We start from the raw sequence: 22,326 nt of genomic DNA on the forward strand, positions 1-22,326 counted from the left end.
GTTGGAAATTCATCTGGAGGTTCTTGCATGACTCTTGCAGTCAGCCTGTTTTAAATGTTCAAATATTTTGTTTTGAATCCAGTGCGAAGCTGGCCGGGGCAAGCTGGGCTTTTAGCCCTGTCATGGGTGCGTGCGTATGCTATAGCTCAGGGCAGCATTGTAGGTGGCTGATAGTTGGTGTCTTCGACCACCTCCTCCGTTGAGTGATGGTTTCTCCAGGTCGATGGCGTCTTTCAACAGAACGATCATGACAGTACAGCTGAAAAGTGGTGACAAGCCTGCCTCTCAAGCTAAGGTCTGAAAAGCGTGGAGGATCTTTGAAGTGCTATGACCATGAGACAATCAGCCCAGACACACTATTGGTTTCCGTAAGTGGGCGCTGTCAGCCGAGTGGCTCAAAACTGAGACAACGTGGGCATTGGTGGTTCAGTGGTAGAATTCTCGCCTGCCACGCGGGAGACCCGGGTCCGATTCCCGGCCAATGCAGCTTAGCTTTTCCTCCGCTTCTCCCTACATGTCATTGTGGTGTTTTAGTCAGGATGTGCTTCCGACCCTCTATCATTATTTTAATTCTGGAGCGAGCTCAGTTGGAAATTCATTTGGAGGTTCTTCATGAATCTTGTTGTCAGCTTGTTTTAAATGTTCAAAATTTAGTTTTGAAGCCAGTGCGAAGCTGGGTCCATTGTGTCCTATCCATGTGCGTGCTCTACAGGGGAGGAGGCCTCGTTAGCGCAGTTGGCAGCGCGTCAGTCTCATAATCTGAAGGCCGTGAGTTCAATCCTCACACGGGGCAAAACCTATATTGTTACATTCATCACACATTTGCATAAAATCATGGGAGGAAAGTGGTGGACGAGCAATGGCTAACAGTGTCTGTGAAGTTCCTTCAGTTGTTCGCTGCAGCGGCACTTGCTTGTGGTTAGTTGAGGGTACTTCAACTTCTCATCCAAGAGGCTTCTTCACTTCGGCAAGACAGGTGGGATAATCCTGGTCTTTAGCCCATGTTGGCAAAATACTTGTTGAGAGAGTCACTATGTCAAACAATGCAGGTCGTTCACACCTTAGCCAGTTTAACCTTGTTGGTTTTACCTGAGTCGAGGTGTGAAAGGGCATGGTTAGGGTCAATGATGATGATAAGCCGGCTGCGAGTGTTGGAGTTCATCTTTGTTGGACTGTCCATCCTTTTTGGAAGAGAGCTCAGGACAGCAATGTAGGTGGCTGATAGTTGGTGTCTTCGACCACCTCCTCTGTTGAGTGATGGTTTCTCCAGGTCGATGGCGTCTTTCAACAGAACAATCATGACAGTTCGGCTGAAGGTCTGAAAAGTGTGGAGGATCTTTGAAGTGCTATGACCATGAGACAATCAGCCCAGACACAATATTGGTTTCCGTAAGTGGGCGGTCTGAGCCGAGTGGCTCAAAACTGAGACAACGTGGGCATTGGTGGTTCAGTGGTAGAATTCTCGCCTGCCACGCGGGAGACCCGGGTCCGATTCCCGGCCAATGCATCAAAATTTTCCAGCGCTCCTCCCTACATGTCATTGTGGTGTTTTAGTCAGGATGTGCTTCCGACCCTCTATCATTATTTTAATTCTGGAGCGAGCTCAGTTGGAAATTCATCTGGAGGTTCTTGCATGACTCTTGCAGTCAGCCTGTTTTAAATGTTCAAATATTTTGTTTTGAATCCAGTGCGAAGCTGGCCGGGGCAAGCTGGGCTTTTAGCCCTGTCATGGGTGCGTGCGTATGCTATAGCTCAGGGCAGCATTGTAGGTGGCTGATAGTTGGTGTCTTCGACCACCTCCTCCGTTGAGTGATGGTTTCTCCAGGTCGATGGCGTCTTTCAACAGAACAATCATGACAGTACAGCTGAAAAGTGGTGACAAGCCTGCCTCTCAAGCTAAGGTCTGAAAAGCGTGGAGGATCTTTGAAGTGCTATGACCATGAGACAATCAGCCCAGACACAATATTGGTTTCCGTAAGTGGGCGCTGTCAGCCGAGTGGCTCAAAACTGAGACAACGTGGGCATTGGTGGTTCAGTGGTAGAATTCTCGCCTGCCACGCGGGAGACCCGGGTCCGATTCCCGGCCAATGCAGCTTAGCTTTTCCTCCGCTTCTCCCTACATGTCATTGTGGTGTTTTAGTCAGGATGTGCTTCCGACCCTCTATCATTATTTTAATTCTGGAGCGAGCTCAGTTGGAAATTCATTTGGAGGTTCTTCATGAATCTTGTTGTCAGCTTGTTTTAAATGTTCAAAATTTTGTTTTGAACCCAGTGCGAAGCTGGGTCCATTGTGTCCTATGCATGTGCGTGCTCTACAGGGGAGGAGGCCTCGTTAGCGCAGTTGGCAGCGCGTCAGTCTCATAATCTGAAGGCCGTGAGTTCAATCCTCACACGGGGCAAAACCTATATTGTTACATTCATCACACATTTGCATAAAACCATGGGAGGAAAGTGGTGGACGAGTAATGGCTAACAGTGTCTGTGAAGTTCCTTCAGTTGTTCGCTGCAGCGGCACTTGCTTGTGGTTAGTTGAGGGTACTTCAACTTCTCATCCAAGAGGCTTCTTCACTTCGGCAAGACAGGTGGGATAATCCTGGTCTTTAGCCCATGTTGGCAAAATACTTGTTGAGAGAGTCACTATGTCAAACAATGCAGGTCGTTCACACCTTAGCCAGTTTAACCTTGTTGGTTTTACCTGAGTCGAGGTGTGAAAGGGCATGGTTAGGGTCAATGATGATGATAAGCCGGCTGCGAGTGTTGGAGTTCATCTTTGTTGGACTGTCCATCCTTTTTGGAAGAGAGCTCAGGACAGCAATGTAGGTGGCTGATAGTTGGTGTCTTCGACCACCTCCTCTGTTGAGTGATGGTTTCTCCAGGTCGATGGCGTCTTTCAACAGAACAATCATGACAGTTCGGCTGAAGGTCTGAAAAGTGTGGAGGATCTTTGAAGTGCTATGACCATGAGACAATCAGCCCAGACACAATATTGGTTTCCGTAAGTGGGCGGTCTGAGCCGAGTGGCTCAAAACTGAGACAACGTGGGCATTGGTGGTTCAGTGGTAGAATTCTCGCCTGCCACGCGGGAGACCGGGGTCCGATTCCCGGCCAATGCATCAAAATTTTCCAGCGCTCCTCCCTACATGTCATTGTGGTGTTTTAGTCAGGATGTGCTTCCGACCCTCTATCATTATTTTAATTCTGGAGCGAGCTCAGTTGGAAATTCATCTGGAGGTTCTTGCATGACTCTTGCAGTCAGCCTGTTTTAAATGTTCAAATATTTTGTTTTGAATCCAGTGCGAAGCTGGCCGGGGCAAGCTGGGCTTTTAGCCCTGTCATGGGTGCGTGCGTATGCTATAGCTCAGGGCAGCATTGTAGGTGGCTGATAGTTGGTGTCTTCGACCACCTCCTCCGTTGAGTGATGGTTTCTCCAGGTCGATGGCGTCTTTCAACAGAACAATCATGACAGTACAGCTGAAAAGTGGTGACAAGCCTGCCTCTCAAGCTAAGGTCTGAAAAGCGTGGAGGATCTTTGAAGTGCTATGACCATGAGACAATCAGCCCAGACACAATATTGGTTTCCGTAAGTGGGCGCTGTCAGCCGAGTGGCTCAAAACTGAGACAACGTGGGCATTGGTGGTTCAGTGGTAGAATTCTCGCCTGCCACGCGGGAGACCCGGGTCCGATTCCCGGCCAATGCAGCTTAGCTTTTCCTCCGCTTCTCCCTACATGTCATTGTGGTGTTTTAGTCAGGATGTGCTTCCGACCCTCTATCATTATTTTAATTCTGGAGCGAGCTCAGTTGGAAATTCATTTGGAGGTTCTTCATGAATCTTGTTGTCAGCTTGTTTTAAATGTTCAAAATTTTGTTTTGAACCCAGTGCGAAGCTGGGTCCATTGTGTCCTATCCATGTGCGTGCTCTACAGGGGAGGAGGCCTCGTTAGCGCAGTTGGCAGCGCGTCAGTCTCATAATCTGAAGGCCGTGAGTTCAATCCTCACACGGGGCAAAACCTATATTGTTACATTCATCACACATTTGCATAAAACCATGGGAGGAAAGTGGTGGACGAGCAATGGCTAACAGTGTCTGTGAAGTTCCTTCAGTTGTTCGCTGCAGCGGCACTTGCTTGTGGTTAGTTGAGGGTACTTCAACTTCTCATCCAAGAGGCTTCTTCACTTCGGCAAGACAGGTGGGATAATCCTGGTCTTTAGCCCATGTTGGCAAAATACTTGTTGAGAGAGTCACTATGTCAAACAATGCAGGTCGTTCACACCTTAGCCAGTTTAACCTTGTTGGTTTTACCTGAGTCGAGGTGTGAAAGGGCATGGTTAGGGTCAATGATGATGATAAGCCGGCTGCGAGTGTTGGAGTTCATCTTTGTTGGACTGTCCATCCTTTTTGGAAGAGAGCTCAGGACAGCAATGTAGGTGGCTGATAGTTGGTGTCTTCGACCACCTCCTCTGTTGAGTGATGGTTTCTCCAGGTCGATGGCGTCTTTCAACAGAACAATCATGACAGTTCGGCTGAAGGTCTGAAAAGTGTGGAGGATCTTTGAAGTGCTATGACCATGAGACAATCAGCCCAGACACAATATTGGTTTCCGTAAGTGGGCGGTCTGAGCCGAGTGGCTCAAAACTGAGACAACGTGGGCATTGGTGGTTCAGTGGTAGAATTCTCGCCTGCCACGCGGGAGACCCGGGTCCGATTCCCGGCCAATGCATCAAAATTTTCCAGCGCTCCTCCCTACATGTCATTGTGGTGTTTTAGTCAGGATGTGCTTCCGACCCTCTATCATTATTTTAATTCTGGAGCGAGCTCAGTTGGAAATTCATCTGGAGGTTCTTGCATGACTCTTGCAGTCAGCCTGTTTTAAATGTTCAAATATTTTGTTTTGAATCCAGTGCGAAGCTGGCCGGGGCAAGCTGGGCTTTTAGCCCTGTCATGGGTGCGTGCGTATGCTATAGCTCAGGGCAGCATTGTAGGTGGCTGATAGTTGGTGTCTTCGACCACCTCCTCCGTTGAGTGATGGTTTCTCCAGGTCGATGGCGTCTTTCAACAGAACAATCATGACAGTACAGCTGAAAAGTGGTGACAAGCCTGCCTCTCAAGCTAAGGTCTGAAAAGCGTGGAGGATCTTTGAAGTGCTATGACCATGAGACAATCAGCCCAGACACAATATTGGTTTCCGTAAGTGGGCGCTGTCAGCCGAGTGGCTCAAAACTGAGACAACGTGGGCATTGGTGGTTCAGTGGTAGAATTCTCGCCTGCCACGCGGGAGACCCGGGTCCGATTCCCGGCCAATGCAGCTTAGCCTTTCCTCCGCTTCTCCCTACATGTCATTGTGGTGTTTTAGTCAGGATGTGCTTCCGACCCTCTATCATTATTTTAATTCTGGAGCGAGCTCAGTTGGAAATTCATTTGGAGGTTCTTCATGAATCTTGTTGTCAGCTTGTTTTAAATGTTCAAAATTTTGTTTTGAACCCAGTGCGAAGCTGGGTCCATTGTGTCCTATGCATGTGCGTGCTCTACAGGGGAGGAGGCCTCGTTAGCGCAGTTGGCAGCGCGTCAGTCTCATAATCTGAAGGCCGTGAGTTCAATCCTCACACGGGGCAAAACCTATATTGTTACATTCATCACACATTTGCATAAAATCATGGGAGGAAAGTGGTGGACGAGCAATGGCTAACAGTGTCTGTGAAGTTCCTTCAGTTGTTCGCTGCAGCGGCACTTGCTTGTGGTTAGTTGAGGGTACTTCAACTTCTCATCCAAGAGGCTTCTTCACTTCGGCAAGACAGGTGGGATAATCCTAGTCTTTAGCCCATGTTGGCAAAATACTTGTTGAGAGAGTCACTATGTCAAACAATGCAGGTCGTTCACACCTTAGCCAGTTTAACCTTGTTGGTTTTACCTGAGTCGAGGTGTGAAAGGGCATGGTTAGGGTCAATGATGATGATAAGCCGGCTGCGAGTGTTGGAGTTCATCTTTGTTGGACTGTCCATCCTTTTTGGAAGAGAGCTCAGGACAGCAATGTAGGTGGCTGATAGTTGGTGTCTTCGACCACCTCCTCTGTTGAGTGATGGTTTCTCCAGGTCGATGGCGTCTTTCAACAGAACAATCATGACAGTTCGGCTGAAGGTCTGAAAAGTGTGGAGGATCTTTGAAGTGCTATGACCATGAGACAATCAGCCCAGACACAATATTGGTTTCCGTAAGTGGACGGTCTGAGCCGAGTGGCTCAAAACTGAGACAACGTGGGCATTGGTGGTTCAGTGGTAGAATTCTCGCCTGCCACGCGGGAGACCCGGGTCCGATTCCCGGCCAATGCATCAAAATTTTCCAGCGCTCCTCCCTACATGTCATTGTGGTGTTTTAGTCAGGATGTGCTTCCGACCCTCTATCATTATTTTAATTCTGGAGCGAGCTCAGTTGGAAATTCATCTGGAGGTTCTTGCATGACTCTTGCAGTCAGCCTGTTTTAAATGTTCAAATATTTTGTTTTGAATCCAGTGCGAAGCTGGCCGGGGCAAGCTGGGCTTTTAGCCCTGTCATGGGTGCGTGCGTATGCTATAGCTCAGGGCAGCATTGTAGGTGGCTGATAGTTGGTGTCTTCGACCACCTCCTCCGTTGAGTGATGGTTTCTCCAGGTCGATGGCGTCTTTCAACAGAACAATCATGACAGTACAGCTGAAAAGTGGTGACAAGCCTGCCTCTCAAGCTAAGGTCTGAAAAGCGTGGAGGATCTTTGAAGTGCTATGACCATGAGACAATCAGCCCAGACACAATATTGGTTTCCGTAAGTGGGCGCTGTCAGCCGAGTGGCTCAAAACTGAGACAACGTGGGCATTGGTGGTTCAGTGGTAGAATTCTCGCCTGCCACGTGGGAGACCCGGGTCCGATTCCCGGCCAATGCAGCTTAGCTTTTCCTCCGCTTCTCCCTACATGTCATTGTGGTGTTTTAGTCAGGATGTGCTTCCGACCCTCTATCATTATTTTAATTCTGGAGCGAGCTCAGTTGGAAATTCATTTGGAGGTTCTTCATGAATCTTGTTGTCAGCTTGTTTTAAATGTTCAAAATTTTGTTTTGAACCCAGTGCGAAGCTGGGTCCATTGTCTCCTATGCATGTGCGTGCTCTACAGGGGAGGAGGCCTCGTTAGCGCAGTTGGCAGCGCGTCAGTCTCATAATCTGAAGGCCGTGAGTTCAATCCTCACACGGGGCAAAACCTATATTGTTACATTCATCACACATTTGCATAAAATCATGGGAGGAAAGTGGTGGACGAGCAATGGCTAACAGTGTCTGTGAAGTTCCTTCAGTTGTTCGCTGCAGCGGCACTTGCTTGTGGTTAGTTGAGGGTACTTCAACTTCTCATCCAAGAGGCTTCTTCACTTCGGCAAGACAGGTGGGATAATCCTGGTCTTTAGCCCATGTTGGCAAAATACTTGTTGAGAGAGTCACTATGTCAAACAATGCAGGTCGTTCACACCTTAGCCAGTTTAACCTTGTTGGTTTTACCTGAGTCGAGGTGTGAAAGGGCATGGTTAGGGTCAATGATGATGATAAGCCGGCTGCGAGTGTTGGAGTTCATCTTTGTTGGACTGTCCATCCTTTTTGGAAGAGAGCTCAGGACAGCAATGTAGGTGGCTGATAGTTGGTGTCTTCGACCACCTCCTCTGTTGAGTGATGGTTTCTCCAGGTCGATGGCGTCTTTCAACAGAACAATCATGACAGTTCGGCTGAAGGTCTGAAAAGTGTGGAGGATCTTTGAAGTGCTATGACCATGAGACAATCAGCCCAGACACAATATTGGTTTCCGTAAGTGGACGGTCTGAGCCGAGTGGCTCAAAACTGAGACAACGTGGGCATTGGTGGTTCAGTGGTAGAATTCTCGCCTGCCACGCGGGAGACCCGGGTCCGATTCCCGGCCAATGCATCAAAATTTTCCAGCGCTCCTCCCTACATGTCATTGTGGTGTTTTAGTCAGGATGTGCTTCCGACCCTCTATCATTATTTTAATTCTGGAGCGAGCTCAGTTGGAAATTCATCTGGAGGTTCTTGCATGACTCTTGCAGTCAGCCTGTTTTAAATGTTCAAATATTTTGTTTTGAATCCAGTGCGAAGCTGGCCGGGGCAAGCTGGGCTTTTAGCCCTGTCATGGGTGCGTGCGTATGCTATAGCTCAGGGCAGCATTGTAGGTGGCTGATAGTTGGTGTCTTCGACCACCTCCTCCGTTGAGTGATGGTTTCTCCAGGTCGATGGCGTCTTTCAACAGAACAATCATGACAGTACAGCTGAAAAGTGGTGACAAGCCTGCCTCTCAAGCTAAGGTCTGAAAAGCGTGGAGGATCTTTGAAGTGCTATGACCATGAGACAATCAGCCCAGACACAATATTGGTTTCCGTAAGTGGGCGCTGTCAGCCGAGTGGCTCAAAACTGAAACAACGTGGGCATTGGTGGTTCAGTGGTAGAATTCTCGCCTGCCACGTGGGAGACCCGGGTCCGATTCCCGGCCAATGCAGCTTAGCTTTTCCTCCGCTTCTCCCTACATGTCATTGTGGTGTTTTAGTCAGGATGTGCTTCCGACCCTCTATCATTATTTTAATTCTGGAGCGAGCTCAGTTGGAAATTCATTTGGAGGTTCTTCATGAATCTTGTTGTCAGCTTGTTTTAAATGTTCAAAATTTTGTTTTGAACCCAGTGCGAAGCTGGGTCCATTGTGTCCTATGCATGTGCGTGCTCTACAGGGGAGGAGGCCTCGTTAGCGCAGTTGGCAGCGCGTCAGTCTCATAATCTGAAGGCCGTGAGTTCAATCCTCACACGGGGCAAAACCTATATTGTTACATTCATCACACATTTGCATAAAATCATGGGAGGAAAGTGGTGGACGAGCAATGGCTAACAGTGTCTGTGAAGTTCCTTCAGTTGTTCGCTGCAGCGGCACTTGCTTGTGGTTAGTTGAGGGTACTTCAACTTCTCATCCAAGAGGCTTCTTCACTTCGGCAAGACAGGTGGGATAATCCTGGTCTTTAGCCCATGTTGGCAAAATACTTGTTGAGAGAGTCACTATGTCAAACAATGCAGGTCGTTCACACCTTAGCCAGTTTAACCTTGTTGGTTTTACCTGAGTCGAGGTGTGAAAGGGCATGGTTAGGGTCAATGATGATGATAAGCCGGCTGCGAGTGTTGGAGTTCATCTTTGTTGGACTGTCCATCCTTTTTGGAAGAGAGCTCAGGACAGCAATGTAGGTGGCTGATAGTTGGTGTCTTCGACCACCTCCTCTGTTGAGTGATGGTTTCTCCAGGTCGATGGCGTCTTTCAACAGAACAATCATGACAGTTCGGCTGAAGGTCTGAAAAGTGTGGAGGATCTTTGAAGTGCTATGACCATGAGACAATCAGCCCAGACACAATATTGGTTTCCGTAAGTGGGCGGTCTGAGCCGAGTGGCTCAAAACTGAGACAACGTGGGCATTGGTGGTTCAGTGGTAGAATTCTCGCCTGCCACGCGGGAGACCCGGGTCCGATTCCCGGCCAATGCATCAAAATTTTCCAGCGCTCCTCCCTACATGTCATTGTGGTGTTTTAGTCAGGATGTGCTTCCGACCCTCTATCATTATTTTAATTCTGGAGCGAGCTCAGTTGGAAATTCATTTGGAGGTTCTTCATGAATCTTGTTGTCAGCTTGTTTTAAATGTTCAAAATTTTGTTTTGAACCCAGTGCGAAGCTGGGTCCATTGTGTCCTATGCATGTGCGTGCTCTACAGGGGAGGAGGCCTCGTTGGCGCTCCCTGTCACCTGTCAGTCGAACTCCGGCCGTCATGTGAGAGCCAATGAAATCGCTCCTCGCTACCAAGAATTCTACCAAGAATTGACCAATCGGGTGGCGTCCTACTACCAAAAATTGCGAGAACCAATCACCTCTCGTCATGGACTACCAAGATTTGACCAATCGCAATCGGTATCGCTACCGAGATTTGAGAGACGCTATTTCGTCCAGACCGTCATCTTTTGCTGCATTTACAGTAAGAACCGTGCCACTCTAACGTTTCAAAGTGTTTATATCACATTGTTATATATATATATTTATTATACAAATAAAAGTATACTTCCGGTGCCAGTTAGCTAGCACCCCCTAACGTTAATGATGAACATTTCATTTATTTGCGTTGCATGTAACCTAGCTGACAGTGACAACATACGAACGACTGTAACGCGCTAACAGACGGACAATTCTCCATTTTTTTTAACTTTTTCAGCTACCGATAATGACTGTCATTTACTTCAGTACGCTTACAACAGTCACAACTGTATGCTTGTTTGCATAGGAAATCGTGTAACGCTACTACACTGTTAATAACGGGCTGGCGACGTATCACACAGTTTACCAACGTAATATTTGCTTTTATTGCTTATTTGGATCAAAAAGAGGCCAAAACAGATATGTATAGATAAGTCAATATAGTTTGAGTGTTATGGTAACTTATTATATTCTGTATTAAGTATACAAACAGCTAAGAATTGAATTATTAAATTAAAAAAGAAGATAAAGCATTTAAAATATAATATATAATGTAAGAAAAATATATTTTTAAGACAGATACACTGTTAAAGTTGGAATGATTTTGTATTCAGACACATTGATCTTTTAATTTTATTTATATGTGCTTGAATCTTCACTGATATGTTTATAAGAGATTGATCAATAAAGTTTTGAATAGATATACACTTTATCTATGAAGAATAAATCACATTGTCACATTGTCATTTCATGAGAAGAGGTAACAAATATTTTATTCCAACTTTATGGGCAACAGTGAATACACAAACATACATTCATGTCCCCACACATTCATATATGCATAGGCCTACTTCTACTTTCACACATATGCATGCATGCATGCTTCCATCTATGCATTACTGAAGAAGACTGAGTGAAAATTCTATAAATGTATTTGCAGTAAGAGATCAGACCAAGCTTATTTTAACTGTTGTTTGTTTTTCAACCATAGAGAATGGATCCTAAATTTAGGAAGAGGGGAGACGGTCTTGCCAGCCTCTGTGATACAGATGATGCCAAGAAAATTAAGGGAGAGAAAAGGCCATGGGCCCGAGCTTTGTCCCCAGATCGCGTGAAAGAGGCAGCAAGGGTGGCTGTTCTGAGTCGTGGTGGAGACACCAACAATGAGAAGCATCTCCTGGGCCAATATCAGCTGCAGTTTGGAATTTTCCGGGGTCAAACGTTTCAGTGGTTGGCTGAGAATGCGCTGGGCTATGCTGGATATGTGGTGGCATCAATGTCGGAGGAATCAGGAAGCTCTGATTCTCATAACCACCTCGTCAATAAAAGAGCCTTGCTGAAGTATATTTCGCTGTATCCGGAGGGACGTTATGCCATTCAGTTTAAGATGGAGGCGAGATCCACAAGTCAGCGTAAACCAGCCACCTCCACACAGCCCTCCACCTCATCACAGCCCTCCACCTCATCACATCCATCCACCTCATCACAACCATCCACCTCACCACGACCATCCACCTCATCACATCCATCCACCTCATCACGACCATCCACCTCACCGCGACCATCCTCAGTGCCTGTATCCTCCCTGCGGTCATTGTTGACAGGGAAAGGCGTGTCCCAGCAGAGCATCCACAAGTCTGTCAAGAGGCTGTTTATGCCACCAAAGTTTCATCCATGTAAGTATACAACTAGAAAAAGCCTTCTGTGTAACATGGAGTTGTAGATGTTTTCATATTTGTAATGTATTCTGATGTGTATGTTTTTTTCAGCTGCTCCTACTGTGTCCCCTGCTGGATCCACCATGAAAACAGAGCCCACAGACACGGTGCCAGCAGATTTAGCTCCCAGTGAGCATGAGCCCACTGACAGCGAACTTCTGCTGTCAGTTCAAGAGATGGAGTCACAAATGCCACGTATGTATTTTTAAGAAATACTTACACACACTCTCCTCTTCTCTATATATTATTTTATATGTTCTATCTTTGTTTGGATTTTTAACTCATTATGTTATCTGTTTTATTGTAAAGCACTTTGTAGCTCGATTTTGAAAAGTCCTATATAAATAAAGTTATTATTATATGTTTATTTAGTATACTTGTTTTTAAATTAATGCTAAGTGTGTCAATACATGAGGACATGATAACAGTCGTGAATAGAATTTGACCTTAGCATACATACATACATACATACAGATTTGCTTTCTTTTCTATCCATTTTGGAAATTGTGGCTGTGTCTTTTGTAACTACGTTTTTGTAATTGAGGAGCCATCACTCTTAACTTCTTAAATGCTATTAGTCTCTTTCATCCACAAATTCTCTTGGCATTTTCATAAAAAGTAAACAATTATAACCATTTATCATACCGTTATTATACTTATTTCTTTATATATGTCATCTACAAAAGTTTTTAGTTATGGACAGGAAAGAATATGACGGATGGGCATATCTTTCCCCACAACACTATTCTCTTCAAACTTAAGAGACTGTGGTTTTATTTATATATTCCTTAATTCCTTCATTCTCTCATATCTGTTTAACAGAGAACAGAATTTGCCTGCCCGCTGGTTGGATCCCTGCCCTGCCAGAAGTTGACCAGCGCTGGATTTCTAAGGCCCTGTTCCGGTGGTCACGGTTTAACCAACCTGAGCTGGACCTTGAAAAGGTGGACAGAATGTGGTGGTATCCACCTCGGCCATCACTAAACTCCAGTGGTATTCCAACTGTACGGTAGACTATAGGGATCTTAGGTGGTAGCAATCACTACAGGGTGTCGGGTCAGGACACTTTTGTACAGTTCTTCTGAGTGCATGAAAAAGAGGCGGAGTCCTTTAATAAGGTTCAAGCTGTTTATCAATTTTTGCGTGAGGGTGTGTGGTTGCTGCAATACAAGCACAACACAATACTGTCTGATTAGAAAATAACAAAACTAACATAGAAATACACTGAGCTATCCAAAGGTAACAAAGGAAAATACAGCTTCAGATAAGTAGTGAATGTAGCGTCAACATTACTCAAATAAACTAAATGAACTGTCATCGATTGGTTTCTATGCAACATAAAAACATAAGATGGATGGACAGACAGTCATTAATCAATCATCAACTCACAAGCAACAGGGACCAGCAATGCAGATGATCAATACCGCAACATAAACGTCTCTGATCACCAGTTAGCAGCTAGCTTCACGTCACTAATTAGGGACTAATTAGTCATTACATCACATAACTGATGGAAAAAACACAACTTCCAGGTCATCAAAAGACACATGAATAAACACAAACACCAACAAAGTGCAATACACAAGCAAAACATTGCAACTCACGGCTTCATAGACGCACACACCACAGATCGTTTAGACGACGATCGCTCTCAGACGAGCAGCACTGACGGTGCGTTCAAGGACATCAGCAGGGTGGGAATTTCCACGCACGGTGATTAACAAAGCATGCTGACATGTATGATCTTTTGTACACCAACATTGGAGCAGTTCTTCGGTCACCCCCTGTTCCTGTGGATGCCAAGGAAGCTTTGGCGTGTGCGGTTGCTCTGTCCACATCCAGACTGTGGCAAGTCAGAGCTTACCTCTGCTGGACTACATCAGAGAGTCAGGCAGGTGTTTGGAGTCAGCAGCTCTTACTTCTTGGCATCTGAATATCTTGCCTGTAAAAGCTGCAAACGAAAGGTGATCGGTTGGAGCCATGCCATCGTCTCCCAGCTAGACATAGGCCACCGCATCCAGTTCCCATGTCTCCTGACTTTCAAGCTGGGATGCGACATGCAGGTCGTGCGCCTCATGCGTCAGCGGGGCTTGGGCAACAGCAGCAGCCAGCTTCAGAAGCAGCTGGAAGAGCAGCATGCGGAGAGCTGGCTTGGGAGACAAATTCAGTTTCTCACTGAGTACAGAGGAGTTGCACGTGCCATCTCCTCTGGCCTGATTACTCCTGTCCCGCTGGGGGACTTGCCAGCTATGCCTGCAGTGGCTAAACATCGCTGGCTGATGCAGGTTTATGCCCAGGATGTCCTCAGCAGGCTGGATGAAGTGAAGGCCTCCATCACCTCACTCTTTGGCCAGGTACTGAAGATGGACTCGACCAAAAAGATTGTGAGGAAGCTGGCAGGTGAGGCCCGGTCCACAGCTGCTCGGGCCACCAACATCGGAAATGAACATGGGCATGTGATCATGTCCGTTCTCACAGCGAGTGAGGGCTGGGGCCTAATGAAGATGGCAGAGGGTCTTGTGAGGCGCTACAAGGACGCAGAGGTGCCACCTCCCGAGATCCTATATGTGGACCGTGACTGCTGTGGGAACTCGCACCTTAAAAAAATCTTTGGAGCATGGCCGGGCATGAGGATTCAGTTGGATATCTGGCACTTTATGAGGAGGTTTGCGACCGGGTGCACAACTGATTCTCATTCTCTATACACCAGCTTCATGGCCCAGCTAACCCGGTGCATTTTCGTGTGGGATGAGAGTGACCTGCAGCGACTCAAGGCAGCCAAGCGAGCAGAGCTGGAGGCAAGTCTCATGCGTCCCACAGAGGGAGATGTGATACGCCATATAAGCAAGGCAGAGATGCAGCTTCATTGTCGGAGGACCGTCCGGGAAAGCAGGGAGATGGAAGCCATGCTGAAGGAGTTGATTGAGGCATATGATGGAGAGAGAGGCTGCAACACGCTCGGTGTGCCTCTGATCAACTCTGCAAGGATGGCAGAAATCTGGAAGGCCCAGTGCAAACATATCCCCTGCCTCCAGGACCCTCCAGGTTTCCAGCTGTACACACAGACTGGGACAATGAAGAAGGGTGGTCATGTGCTGCAAACTTTCCGGTGTGCCAGAGGTTCGACCTCACTGGAGAATTTCCATCTGCACATGAACAGATTCATCCCAGGTAAACAGTACACATTGTTAGGTTTCCATGTTAGGTGTAGAATGATATTTATTAATTTGTTTAATATAACGTTTGTATGCTTGGAAACACAATGTCAATATTTCAAATTTTTTTAAAGGAACCCTCGCAAGTGACACCTTTTTCCAGGCATATCTGGTTGATGGTCTTGCCAGGTGGAATGAGGATAGGACCATGACAGCAGAGGGGACAGCAGGGCCACACTCATACAGTGGCCTACTTAGGCATGCAGCCAACCAGCTGTCAGAGGAGGTGCTTGGGAAAAAACTGGTGGAGTACAAAGCCCCCCGGAAATACACAGGTATGAACGTAATTCATTATTTGTAATACACTTCAGGCAGGTACATATCTTTGTCAGTATCTAATGAGGCTTATTTTATTGTTTCAGGAGAGCTTATAGGTATTGAATACCTATACAGCCAAAACAATGTTGCCATGGAGGACTATAAGTTGGCCCTGGCAACCCTTGAAACTGAGGACATCACTGTGGCCGAGGGAGACTCTCTTTTGGAGCAATTTGATGTGGAGGATCCAACTGTTACCACCCTGGACACAATTTGGCCTCCACAACAGCCCACTCCATCAGCTCCTGCATCAAATGCACCTCCAGCTGCAGCTGGAGCAGTTAGCGACAGTGCCACAACAGCTGCACCTACTGCAACTGGGGCTGCACTGCCTAGCGCACCACTCAGCGAACCTTCTGCTTCCGTCACTGTTGCCACTATGCAGAGTGGTAAGTTTTTAATTGTTAAGTGTAAAGTTTCCAATAATAATGACTTACATAAAACATGTTTAGATTGGAGGCTGTCTCACTATAGAGGCAACAACACTGTTCATTACACTGTTTATCTGTGTACCTTCCCATAGCAGCTGTACCTGTGTGCCCCCCAGTTTGTGAGGACAGTGGGAGACCTGCTGGATCTAATCCCAGCCTTGGTCCCCAGCTCCAAACCGACACTCCTCAAACCTCTCAGGATGCGGCAATGCTCTGCACTCATCAAGGTCAGAGGTCAAAGCATGTCCTAATCAAACTGTTGCATACTTAAAAGACAGATGCATAGCAGTCTAAAACACATTGTTAGTGCATACTTGTTTTATCCATCATAAAAATTGCTCTTTGCTTAAATGTGTTCTAAATTAGCTCCCCAGCAAGATGCTCCCAGTGTGGCAGAGGAACAGCCTTCCACATCATCATGCTCCACCAGTCATGATGTAGGTTAACATTTTGATGATGTTTTTAACTTCTGTCGGGTTACATCTGTAATAAAATCAAATAGGTGTAATATTTGAAAATATATATATATTTTTTATCACTATTTTGTTTAATGTAGGACTCTGTTGGACCAGACAACATTGAGGGCTTCCAAGCTGTCCAGGACTTGACGGGACACTTGTTCAAATTAAAAGACCACAGTCTTGCCCTGTCAAGAGAGGAGGCTGCACATATTATTGCCCTATGGGAGTGTTTGTCAGAGTATGACAAAAAAAAAACAGTCTACCCTCCACGCTATCAAGACACAATCCCCAAAGGGAGATTCAGGGCCACAAAAAAAAATGTTGCACCTGGTGTGGAGAGTACAAAGCGGTACGTATGACAATGCTAAATACTATTATATAATGTCTTTTATGAACACTAATGCTGCCCATACCTTTGCAGATGCTTTGCAGGAGGGAAAAGCCCAGCGCAGTGGCCTGACTGCAATCGTGTGTGTGAGGCACTTTTTGTTCAGCTCTGCGAGGAGTATCGTGGACCCAGGCGCATCGATGGAGTCAGGAAAGAGCGTTGGAGCCTTGTCACCAAGGCATATCTTCACATCCGCCAAGTCATTCTAAATAATGCCATGGTGATGGAGAAGACCACCATCCAGCTCCCGGTGATGAATACTGCAACCATCGCTAGTTGGTGAGTTAATAAAAGGGAATAACATAGTATCTGTGCTCTGTTCTGTGTAGATATATTGCATATATATGATACACTATGGTATACAAACAAATGTATACTTTGAATATTTTTAGGTACTGTAAACTTCAAAAAAAACAGGAGAAGAGCATGCTGGAGCAAGGCCTCTCTACTCCAAAGAACACTAATGTGAGCCCAGAGAGCTTGCCTCTTGCAGTTCTGAGTAAAGACAGACCCTGTGTCCCGACCAGCAGTGTGGCAAATCCCCACATCTTTGTCCTGCCTCCTAACACGGCAGGGACGGCGCAGCTGAAACAGCGACGGAACCTGCCAGTGGCTCCAGCTGCAATTCTGCCACCATTCCTTGCAGCTCTCGATCAACCTCTTCATCCTCCCCAGCCTGTACCACAACCTCTCCTGCTTGCACCGCAGCCTCTCCTGCTTGCACCGCAACCTCTCCTGCCTGCTCCGCAACCTCTCCTGCCTGCACCGCAACCTCTTCTGCTTGCACCACAACCTCTCCTGCCTGCACCACAACCTCTGCTCCCTGTGGTTATTACCAAACCGGCAGCTGATGTGCCATACACCACACAGCAGTACCATAAAAAGAAGATGCAGCAAGAGGAGAGTGGTGTTAAAAAGCGGAAGTACACTAAAAAGAGTGACGCCATCATTTGCAAGCAGTGCAAGAGAGAGCGGGAACCTGCCACCCACCAGCAGTACTTCGGAAATTGGTACTGCCAAGCCACAGCCACTACAACTCTGGCTGAGTGGAAGGCCTCATTTGAAGCCCGGGGTTATGGCAAAAAGAAAGATGCGCCACCACAATAATTTTGTACTTGTATTTTATTGTATTTTATTTTATATTTATTTATTGTTTCACTTATCTAATATTATATATATTCTATTCTAGTTTGCTGTGTAAATAATAAGCTATTCTATTTTTTCGATTATATTCTGTTGTGGTACTATGTGTGTGTATATAAGGTATTCTGTTCTGTTTTATATGTATATATTATTGTATATTGCTATTTGTTATCTGTTATATACACTGTTTCACTGGAGTTGCATTATTGTTTACATGTGTATATATTTATTAGAATGCTCACTCTTTTTTTTACTGATTTTATTACTGCACTGGTTGTTTTTATTTGTTTGTAATAAATTTGTATTCAGATGGCTTTGTCCATCAAGTGTTATTTTGCATTCAAATACAATATACATTATAATATAAGATAATCCTTTATTAGTCCTATGCACAGGAAATGTTCGCACACACCACATGGGGGGGGTATTATCACACCAGAGATAATAATTTAGCCATTATCGATCATATCAAAGGGCCAAGTTGCAAGTTATTGTAATTCTGCAACAGACGTGTGTGTAATATTGCTTCACTCATCAAAATCAAGTTATATGACATTCATCATTTAATTACTTGATGATTGTCTATTGCTTAATCATAATGGTAAGTATACACATTTTTATTTTACAGCAAATGCTTGTGATAGACAATATATAAGTTTTACATAAAAAGAAAATGGTAACCGTATACCTCTCATATTACTGGTAATAGTAGTCAATAATTGTGCTAAACGATATTTCAATGTTAACATACAGCACACAATGTTGGTAAGCTTATACATGTTGTATTATAACGTTAACAGTCATTAATTGTGATAAACTAGATACTGAAATGTTTACAAACACCAAAAACGGCTTAATTAATTAATACCATAACCAATTTACAATTCAGTTCGCTTCGAAAGTGACGGGAGACACGGGACGCGAACCGGTAACCGCAACGGCATATCATGGTAGGGTGTTGACACTTCTAGCTCTAGGACCGCGACAAACGAGCTATTTCCTTGGCGCAGTTGGCAGCGCGTCAGTCTCATAATCTGAAGGCCGTGAGTTCAATCCTCACACGGGGCAAAACCTATATTGTTACATTCATCACACATTTGCATAAAATCATGGGAGGAAAGTGGTGGACGAGTAATGGCTAACAGTGTCTGTGAAGTTTCTTCAGTTGTTCGCTGCAGCGGCACTTGCTTGTGGTTAGTTGAGGGTACTTCAACTTCTCATCCAAGAGGCTTCTTCACTTCGGCAAGACAGGTGGGATAATCCTGGTCTTTAGCCCATGTTGGCGAAATACTTGTTGAGAGAGTCACTATGTCAAACAATGCAGGTCGTTCACACCTTAGCCAGTTTAACCTTGTTGGTTTTACCTGAGTCGAGGTGTGAAAGGGCATGGTTAGGGTCAATGATGATGATAAGCCGGCTGCGAGTGTTGGAGTTCATCTTTGTTGGACTGTCCATCCTTTTTGGAAGAGAGCTCAGGACAGCAATGTAGGTGGCTGATAGTTGGTGTCTTCGACCACCTCCTCTGTTGAGTGATGGTTTCTCCAGGTCGATGGCGTCTTTCAACAGAACAATCATGACAGTTCGGCTGAAGGTCTGAAAAGTGTGGAGGATCTTTGAAGTGCTATGACCATGAGACAATCAGCCCAGACACAATATTGGTTTCCGTAAGTGGGCGGTCTGAGCCGAGTGGCTCAAAACTGAGACAACGTGGGCATTGGTGGTTCAGTGGTAGAATTCTCGCCTGCCACGCGGGAGACCCGGGTCCGATTCCCGGCCAATGCATCAAAATTTTCCAGCGCTCCTCCCTACATGTCATTGTGGTGTTTTAGTCAGGATGTGCTTCCGACCCTCTATCATTATTTTAATTCTGGAGCGAGCTCAGTTGGAAATTCATCTGGAGGTTCTTGCATGACTCTTGCAGTCAGCCTGTTTTAAATGTTCAAATATTTTGTTTTGAATCCAGTGCGAAGCTGGCCGGGGCAAGCTGGGCTTTTAGCCCTGTCATGGGTGCGTGCGTATGCTATAGCTCAGGGCAGCATTGTAGGTGGCTGATAGTTGGTGTCTTCGACCACCTCCTCCGTTGAGTGATGGTTTCTCCAGGTCGATGGCGTCTTTCAACAGAACAATCATGACAGTACAGCTGAAAAGTGGTGACAAGCCTGCCTCTCAAGCTAAGGTCTGAAAAGCGTGGAGGATCTTTGAAGTGCTATGACCATGAGACAATCAGCCCAGACACAATATTGGTTTCCGTAAGTGGGCGCTGTCAGCCGAGTGGCTCAAAACTGAGACAACGTGGGCATTGGTGGTTCAGTGGTAGAATTCTCGCCTGCCACGCGGGAGACCCGGGTCCGATTCCCGGCCAATGCAGCTTAGCTTTTCCTCCGCTTCTCCCTACATGTCATTGTGGTGTTTTAGTCAGGATGTGCTTCCGACCCTCTATCATTATTTTAATTCTGGAGCGAGCTCAGTTGGAAATTCATTTGGAGGTTCTTCATGAATCTTGTTGTCAGCTTGTTTTAAATGTTCAAAATTTTGTTTTGAACCCAGTGCGAAGCTGGGTCCATTGTGTCCTATGCATGTGCGTGCTCTACAGGGGAGGAGGCCTCGTTAGCGCAGTTGGCAGCGCGTCAGTCTCATAATCTGAAGGCCGTGAGTTCAATCCTCACACGGGGCAAAACCTATATTGTTACATTCATCACACATTTGCATAAAATCATGGGAGGAAAGTGGTGGACGAGTAATGGCTAACAGTGTCTGTGAAGTTCCTTCAGTTGTTCGCTGCAGCGGCACTTGCTTGTGGTTAGTTGAGGGTACTTCAACTTCTCATCCAAGAGGCTTCTTCACTTCGGCAAGACAGGTGGGATAATCCTGGTCTTTAGCCCATGTTGGCAAAATACTTGTTGAGAGAGTCACTATGTCAAACAATGCAGGTCGTTCACACCTTAGCCAGTTTAACCTTGTTGGTTTTACCTGAGTCGAGGTGTGAAAGGGCATGGTTAGGGTCAATGATGATGATAAGCCGGCTGCGAGTGTTGGAGTTCATCTTTGTTGGACTGTCCATCCTTTTTGGAAGAGAGCTCAGGACAGCAATGTAGGTGGCTGATAGTTGGTGTCTTCGACCACCTCCTCTGTTGAGTGATGGTTTCTCCAGGTCGATGGCGTCTTTCAACAGAACAATCATGACAGTTCGGCTGAAGGTCTGAAAAGTGTGGAGGATCTTTGAAGTGCTATGACCATGAGACAATCAGCCCAGACACAATATTGGTTTCCGTAAGTGGGCGGTCTGAGCCGAGTGGCTCAAAACTGAGACAACGTGGGCATTGGTGGTTCAGTGGTAGAATTCTCGCCTGCCACGCGGGAGACCCTGGTCCGATTCCCGGCCAATGCATCAAAATTTACCAGCGCTCCTCCCTACATGTCATTGTGGTGTTTTAGTCAGGATGTGCTTCCGACCCTCTATCATTATTTTAATTCTGGAGCGAGCTCAGTTGGAAATTCATTTGGAGGTTCTTCATGAATCTTGTTGTCAGCTTGTTTTAAATGTTCAAAATTTTGTTTTGAACCCAGTGCGAAGCTGGGTCCATTGTGTCCTATGCATGTGCATGCTCTAAAGGGGAGGAGGCCTCGTTAGCGCAGTTGGCAGCGCGTCAGTCTCATAATCTGAAGGCCGTGAGTTCAATCCTCACACGGGGCAAAACCTATATTGTTACATTTGCATAAAATCATGGGAGGAAAGTGGTGGACGAGCAATGGCTAACAGTGTCTGTGAAGTTCCTTCAGTTGTTCGCTGCAGCGGCACTTGCTTGTGGTTAGTTGAGGGTACTTCAACTTCTCATCCAAGAGGCTTCTTCACTTCGGCAAGACAGGTGGGATAATCCTGGTCTTTAGCCCATGTTGGCAAAATACTTGTTGAGAGAGTCACTATGTCAAACAATGCAGGTCGTTCACACCTTAGCCAGTTTAACCTTGTTGGTTTTACCTGAGTCGAGGTGTGAAAGGGCATGGTTAGGGTCAATGATGATGATAAGCCGGCTGCGAGTGTTGGAGTTCATCTTTGTTGGACTGTCCATCCTTTTTGGAAGAGAGCTCAGGACAGCAATGTAGGTGGCTGATAGTTGGTGTCTTCGACCACCTCCTCTGTTGAGTGATGGTTTCTCCAGGTCGATGGCGTCTTTCAACAGAACAATCATGACAGTTCGGCTGAAGGTCTGAAAAGTGTGGAGGATCTTTGAAGTGCTATGACCATGAGACAATCAGCCCAGACACAATATTGGTTTCCGTAAGTGGGCGGTCTGAGCCGAGTGGCTCAAAACTGAGACAACGTGGGCATTGGTGGTTCAGTGGTAGAATTCTCGCCTGCCACGCGGGAGACCCGGGTCCGATTCCCGGCCAATGCATCAAAATTTTCCAGCGCTCCTCCCTACATGTCATTGTGGTGTTTTAGTCAGGATGTGCTTCCGACCCTCTATCATTATTTTAATTCTGGAGCGAGCTCAGTTGGAAATTCATCTGGAGGTTCTTGCATGACTCTTGCAGTCAGCCTGTTTTAAATGTTCAAATATTTTGTTTTGAATCCAGTGCGAAGCTGGCCGGGGCAAGCTGGGCTTTTAGCCCTGTCATGGGTGCGTGCGTATGC

The 22,326-nt window shown here is 46.2% G+C and overlaps 1 protein-coding gene and 24 non-coding genes across 25 annotated transcripts; all 25 read left to right on the forward strand.

Moving 5' to 3' along the window:
• The first annotated feature begins 415 nt into the window (after nt 1-415).
• trnag-gcc (transfer RNA glycine (anticodon GCC)) lies at nt 416-486 on the forward strand. The gene has a single exon. It is a non-coding gene; the product is annotated as a tRNA-Gly (tRNA).
• Nucleotides 487-720: 234 nt separating this feature from the next.
• trnam-cau (transfer RNA methionine (anticodon CAU)) lies at nt 721-793 on the forward strand. Its single transcript has one exon. It is a non-coding gene; the product is annotated as a tRNA-Met (tRNA).
• A 643-nt stretch (nt 794-1,436) lies between these two features.
• trnag-gcc (transfer RNA glycine (anticodon GCC)) lies at nt 1,437-1,507 on the forward strand. The gene has a single exon. It is a non-coding gene; the product is annotated as a tRNA-Gly (tRNA).
• A 514-nt stretch (nt 1,508-2,021) lies between these two features.
• trnag-gcc (transfer RNA glycine (anticodon GCC)) lies at nt 2,022-2,092 on the forward strand. The gene has a single exon. It is a non-coding gene; the product is annotated as a tRNA-Gly (tRNA).
• A 234-nt stretch (nt 2,093-2,326) lies between these two features.
• On the forward strand, nt 2,327-2,399 carry trnam-cau (transfer RNA methionine (anticodon CAU)). Its single transcript has one exon. It is a non-coding gene; the product is annotated as a tRNA-Met (tRNA).
• A 643-nt stretch (nt 2,400-3,042) lies between these two features.
• On the forward strand, nt 3,043-3,113 carry trnag-gcc (transfer RNA glycine (anticodon GCC)). The gene has a single exon. It is a non-coding gene; the product is annotated as a tRNA-Gly (tRNA).
• A 514-nt stretch (nt 3,114-3,627) lies between these two features.
• On the forward strand, nt 3,628-3,698 carry trnag-gcc (transfer RNA glycine (anticodon GCC)). The gene has a single exon. It is a non-coding gene; the product is annotated as a tRNA-Gly (tRNA).
• A 234-nt stretch (nt 3,699-3,932) lies between these two features.
• On the forward strand, nt 3,933-4,005 carry trnam-cau (transfer RNA methionine (anticodon CAU)). The gene has a single exon. It is a non-coding gene; the product is annotated as a tRNA-Met (tRNA).
• Nucleotides 4,006-4,648: 643 nt separating this feature from the next.
• On the forward strand, nt 4,649-4,719 carry trnag-gcc (transfer RNA glycine (anticodon GCC)). The gene has a single exon. It is a non-coding gene; the product is annotated as a tRNA-Gly (tRNA).
• Nucleotides 4,720-5,233: 514 nt separating this feature from the next.
• trnag-gcc (transfer RNA glycine (anticodon GCC)) lies at nt 5,234-5,304 on the forward strand. Its single transcript has one exon. It is a non-coding gene; the product is annotated as a tRNA-Gly (tRNA).
• Nucleotides 5,305-5,538: 234 nt separating this feature from the next.
• Nucleotides 5,539-5,611, forward strand: trnam-cau (transfer RNA methionine (anticodon CAU)). The gene has a single exon. It is a non-coding gene; the product is annotated as a tRNA-Met (tRNA).
• A 643-nt stretch (nt 5,612-6,254) lies between these two features.
• On the forward strand, nt 6,255-6,325 carry trnag-gcc (transfer RNA glycine (anticodon GCC)). The gene has a single exon. It is a non-coding gene; the product is annotated as a tRNA-Gly (tRNA).
• Nucleotides 6,326-6,839: 514 nt separating this feature from the next.
• Nucleotides 6,840-6,910, forward strand: trnag-gcc (transfer RNA glycine (anticodon GCC)). The gene has a single exon. It is a non-coding gene; the product is annotated as a tRNA-Gly (tRNA).
• A 234-nt stretch (nt 6,911-7,144) lies between these two features.
• Nucleotides 7,145-7,217, forward strand: trnam-cau (transfer RNA methionine (anticodon CAU)). The gene has a single exon. It is a non-coding gene; the product is annotated as a tRNA-Met (tRNA).
• A 643-nt stretch (nt 7,218-7,860) lies between these two features.
• On the forward strand, nt 7,861-7,931 carry trnag-gcc (transfer RNA glycine (anticodon GCC)). Its single transcript has one exon. It is a non-coding gene; the product is annotated as a tRNA-Gly (tRNA).
• A 514-nt stretch (nt 7,932-8,445) lies between these two features.
• trnag-gcc (transfer RNA glycine (anticodon GCC)) lies at nt 8,446-8,516 on the forward strand. The gene has a single exon. It is a non-coding gene; the product is annotated as a tRNA-Gly (tRNA).
• Nucleotides 8,517-8,750: 234 nt separating this feature from the next.
• Nucleotides 8,751-8,823, forward strand: trnam-cau (transfer RNA methionine (anticodon CAU)). The gene has a single exon. It is a non-coding gene; the product is annotated as a tRNA-Met (tRNA).
• Nucleotides 8,824-9,466: 643 nt separating this feature from the next.
• On the forward strand, nt 9,467-9,537 carry trnag-gcc (transfer RNA glycine (anticodon GCC)). The gene has a single exon. It is a non-coding gene; the product is annotated as a tRNA-Gly (tRNA).
• Nucleotides 9,538-10,711: 1,174 nt separating this feature from the next.
• On the forward strand, nt 10,712-17,654 carry LOC131463798 (uncharacterized). The gene is made up of 11 exons (XM_058635839.1): nt 10,712-11,692; nt 11,786-11,929; nt 12,557-12,727; nt 13,577-14,905; nt 15,024-15,224; nt 15,312-15,656; nt 15,791-15,925; nt 16,065-16,135; nt 16,255-16,508; nt 16,581-16,826; nt 16,940-17,654. The coding sequence occupies exons 1-11, from the start codon at nt 11,011-11,013 to the stop codon at nt 17,652-17,654; spliced, it is 4,293 nt and encodes a 1,430-aa protein (XP_058491822.1). The 5' UTR covers nt 10,712-11,010.
• A 1,747-nt stretch (nt 17,655-19,401) lies between these two features.
• trnag-gcc (transfer RNA glycine (anticodon GCC)) lies at nt 19,402-19,472 on the forward strand. The gene has a single exon. It is a non-coding gene; the product is annotated as a tRNA-Gly (tRNA).
• A 514-nt stretch (nt 19,473-19,986) lies between these two features.
• On the forward strand, nt 19,987-20,057 carry trnag-gcc (transfer RNA glycine (anticodon GCC)). Its single transcript has one exon. It is a non-coding gene; the product is annotated as a tRNA-Gly (tRNA).
• Nucleotides 20,058-20,291: 234 nt separating this feature from the next.
• Nucleotides 20,292-20,364, forward strand: trnam-cau (transfer RNA methionine (anticodon CAU)). The gene has a single exon. It is a non-coding gene; the product is annotated as a tRNA-Met (tRNA).
• A 643-nt stretch (nt 20,365-21,007) lies between these two features.
• Nucleotides 21,008-21,078, forward strand: trnag-gcc (transfer RNA glycine (anticodon GCC)). Its single transcript has one exon. It is a non-coding gene; the product is annotated as a tRNA-Gly (tRNA).
• A 233-nt stretch (nt 21,079-21,311) lies between these two features.
• Nucleotides 21,312-21,384, forward strand: trnam-cau (transfer RNA methionine (anticodon CAU)). Its single transcript has one exon. It is a non-coding gene; the product is annotated as a tRNA-Met (tRNA).
• A 632-nt stretch (nt 21,385-22,016) lies between these two features.
• On the forward strand, nt 22,017-22,087 carry trnag-gcc (transfer RNA glycine (anticodon GCC)). Its single transcript has one exon. It is a non-coding gene; the product is annotated as a tRNA-Gly (tRNA).
• Nucleotides 22,088-22,326: the final 239 nt, after the last annotated feature.

This window comes from Solea solea, chromosome 8 (genome assembly GCF_958295425.1).
Source record: "Solea solea chromosome 8, fSolSol10.1, whole genome shotgun sequence".
Lineage (NCBI taxonomy): Eukaryota > Metazoa > Chordata > Actinopteri > Pleuronectiformes > Soleidae > Solea > Solea solea.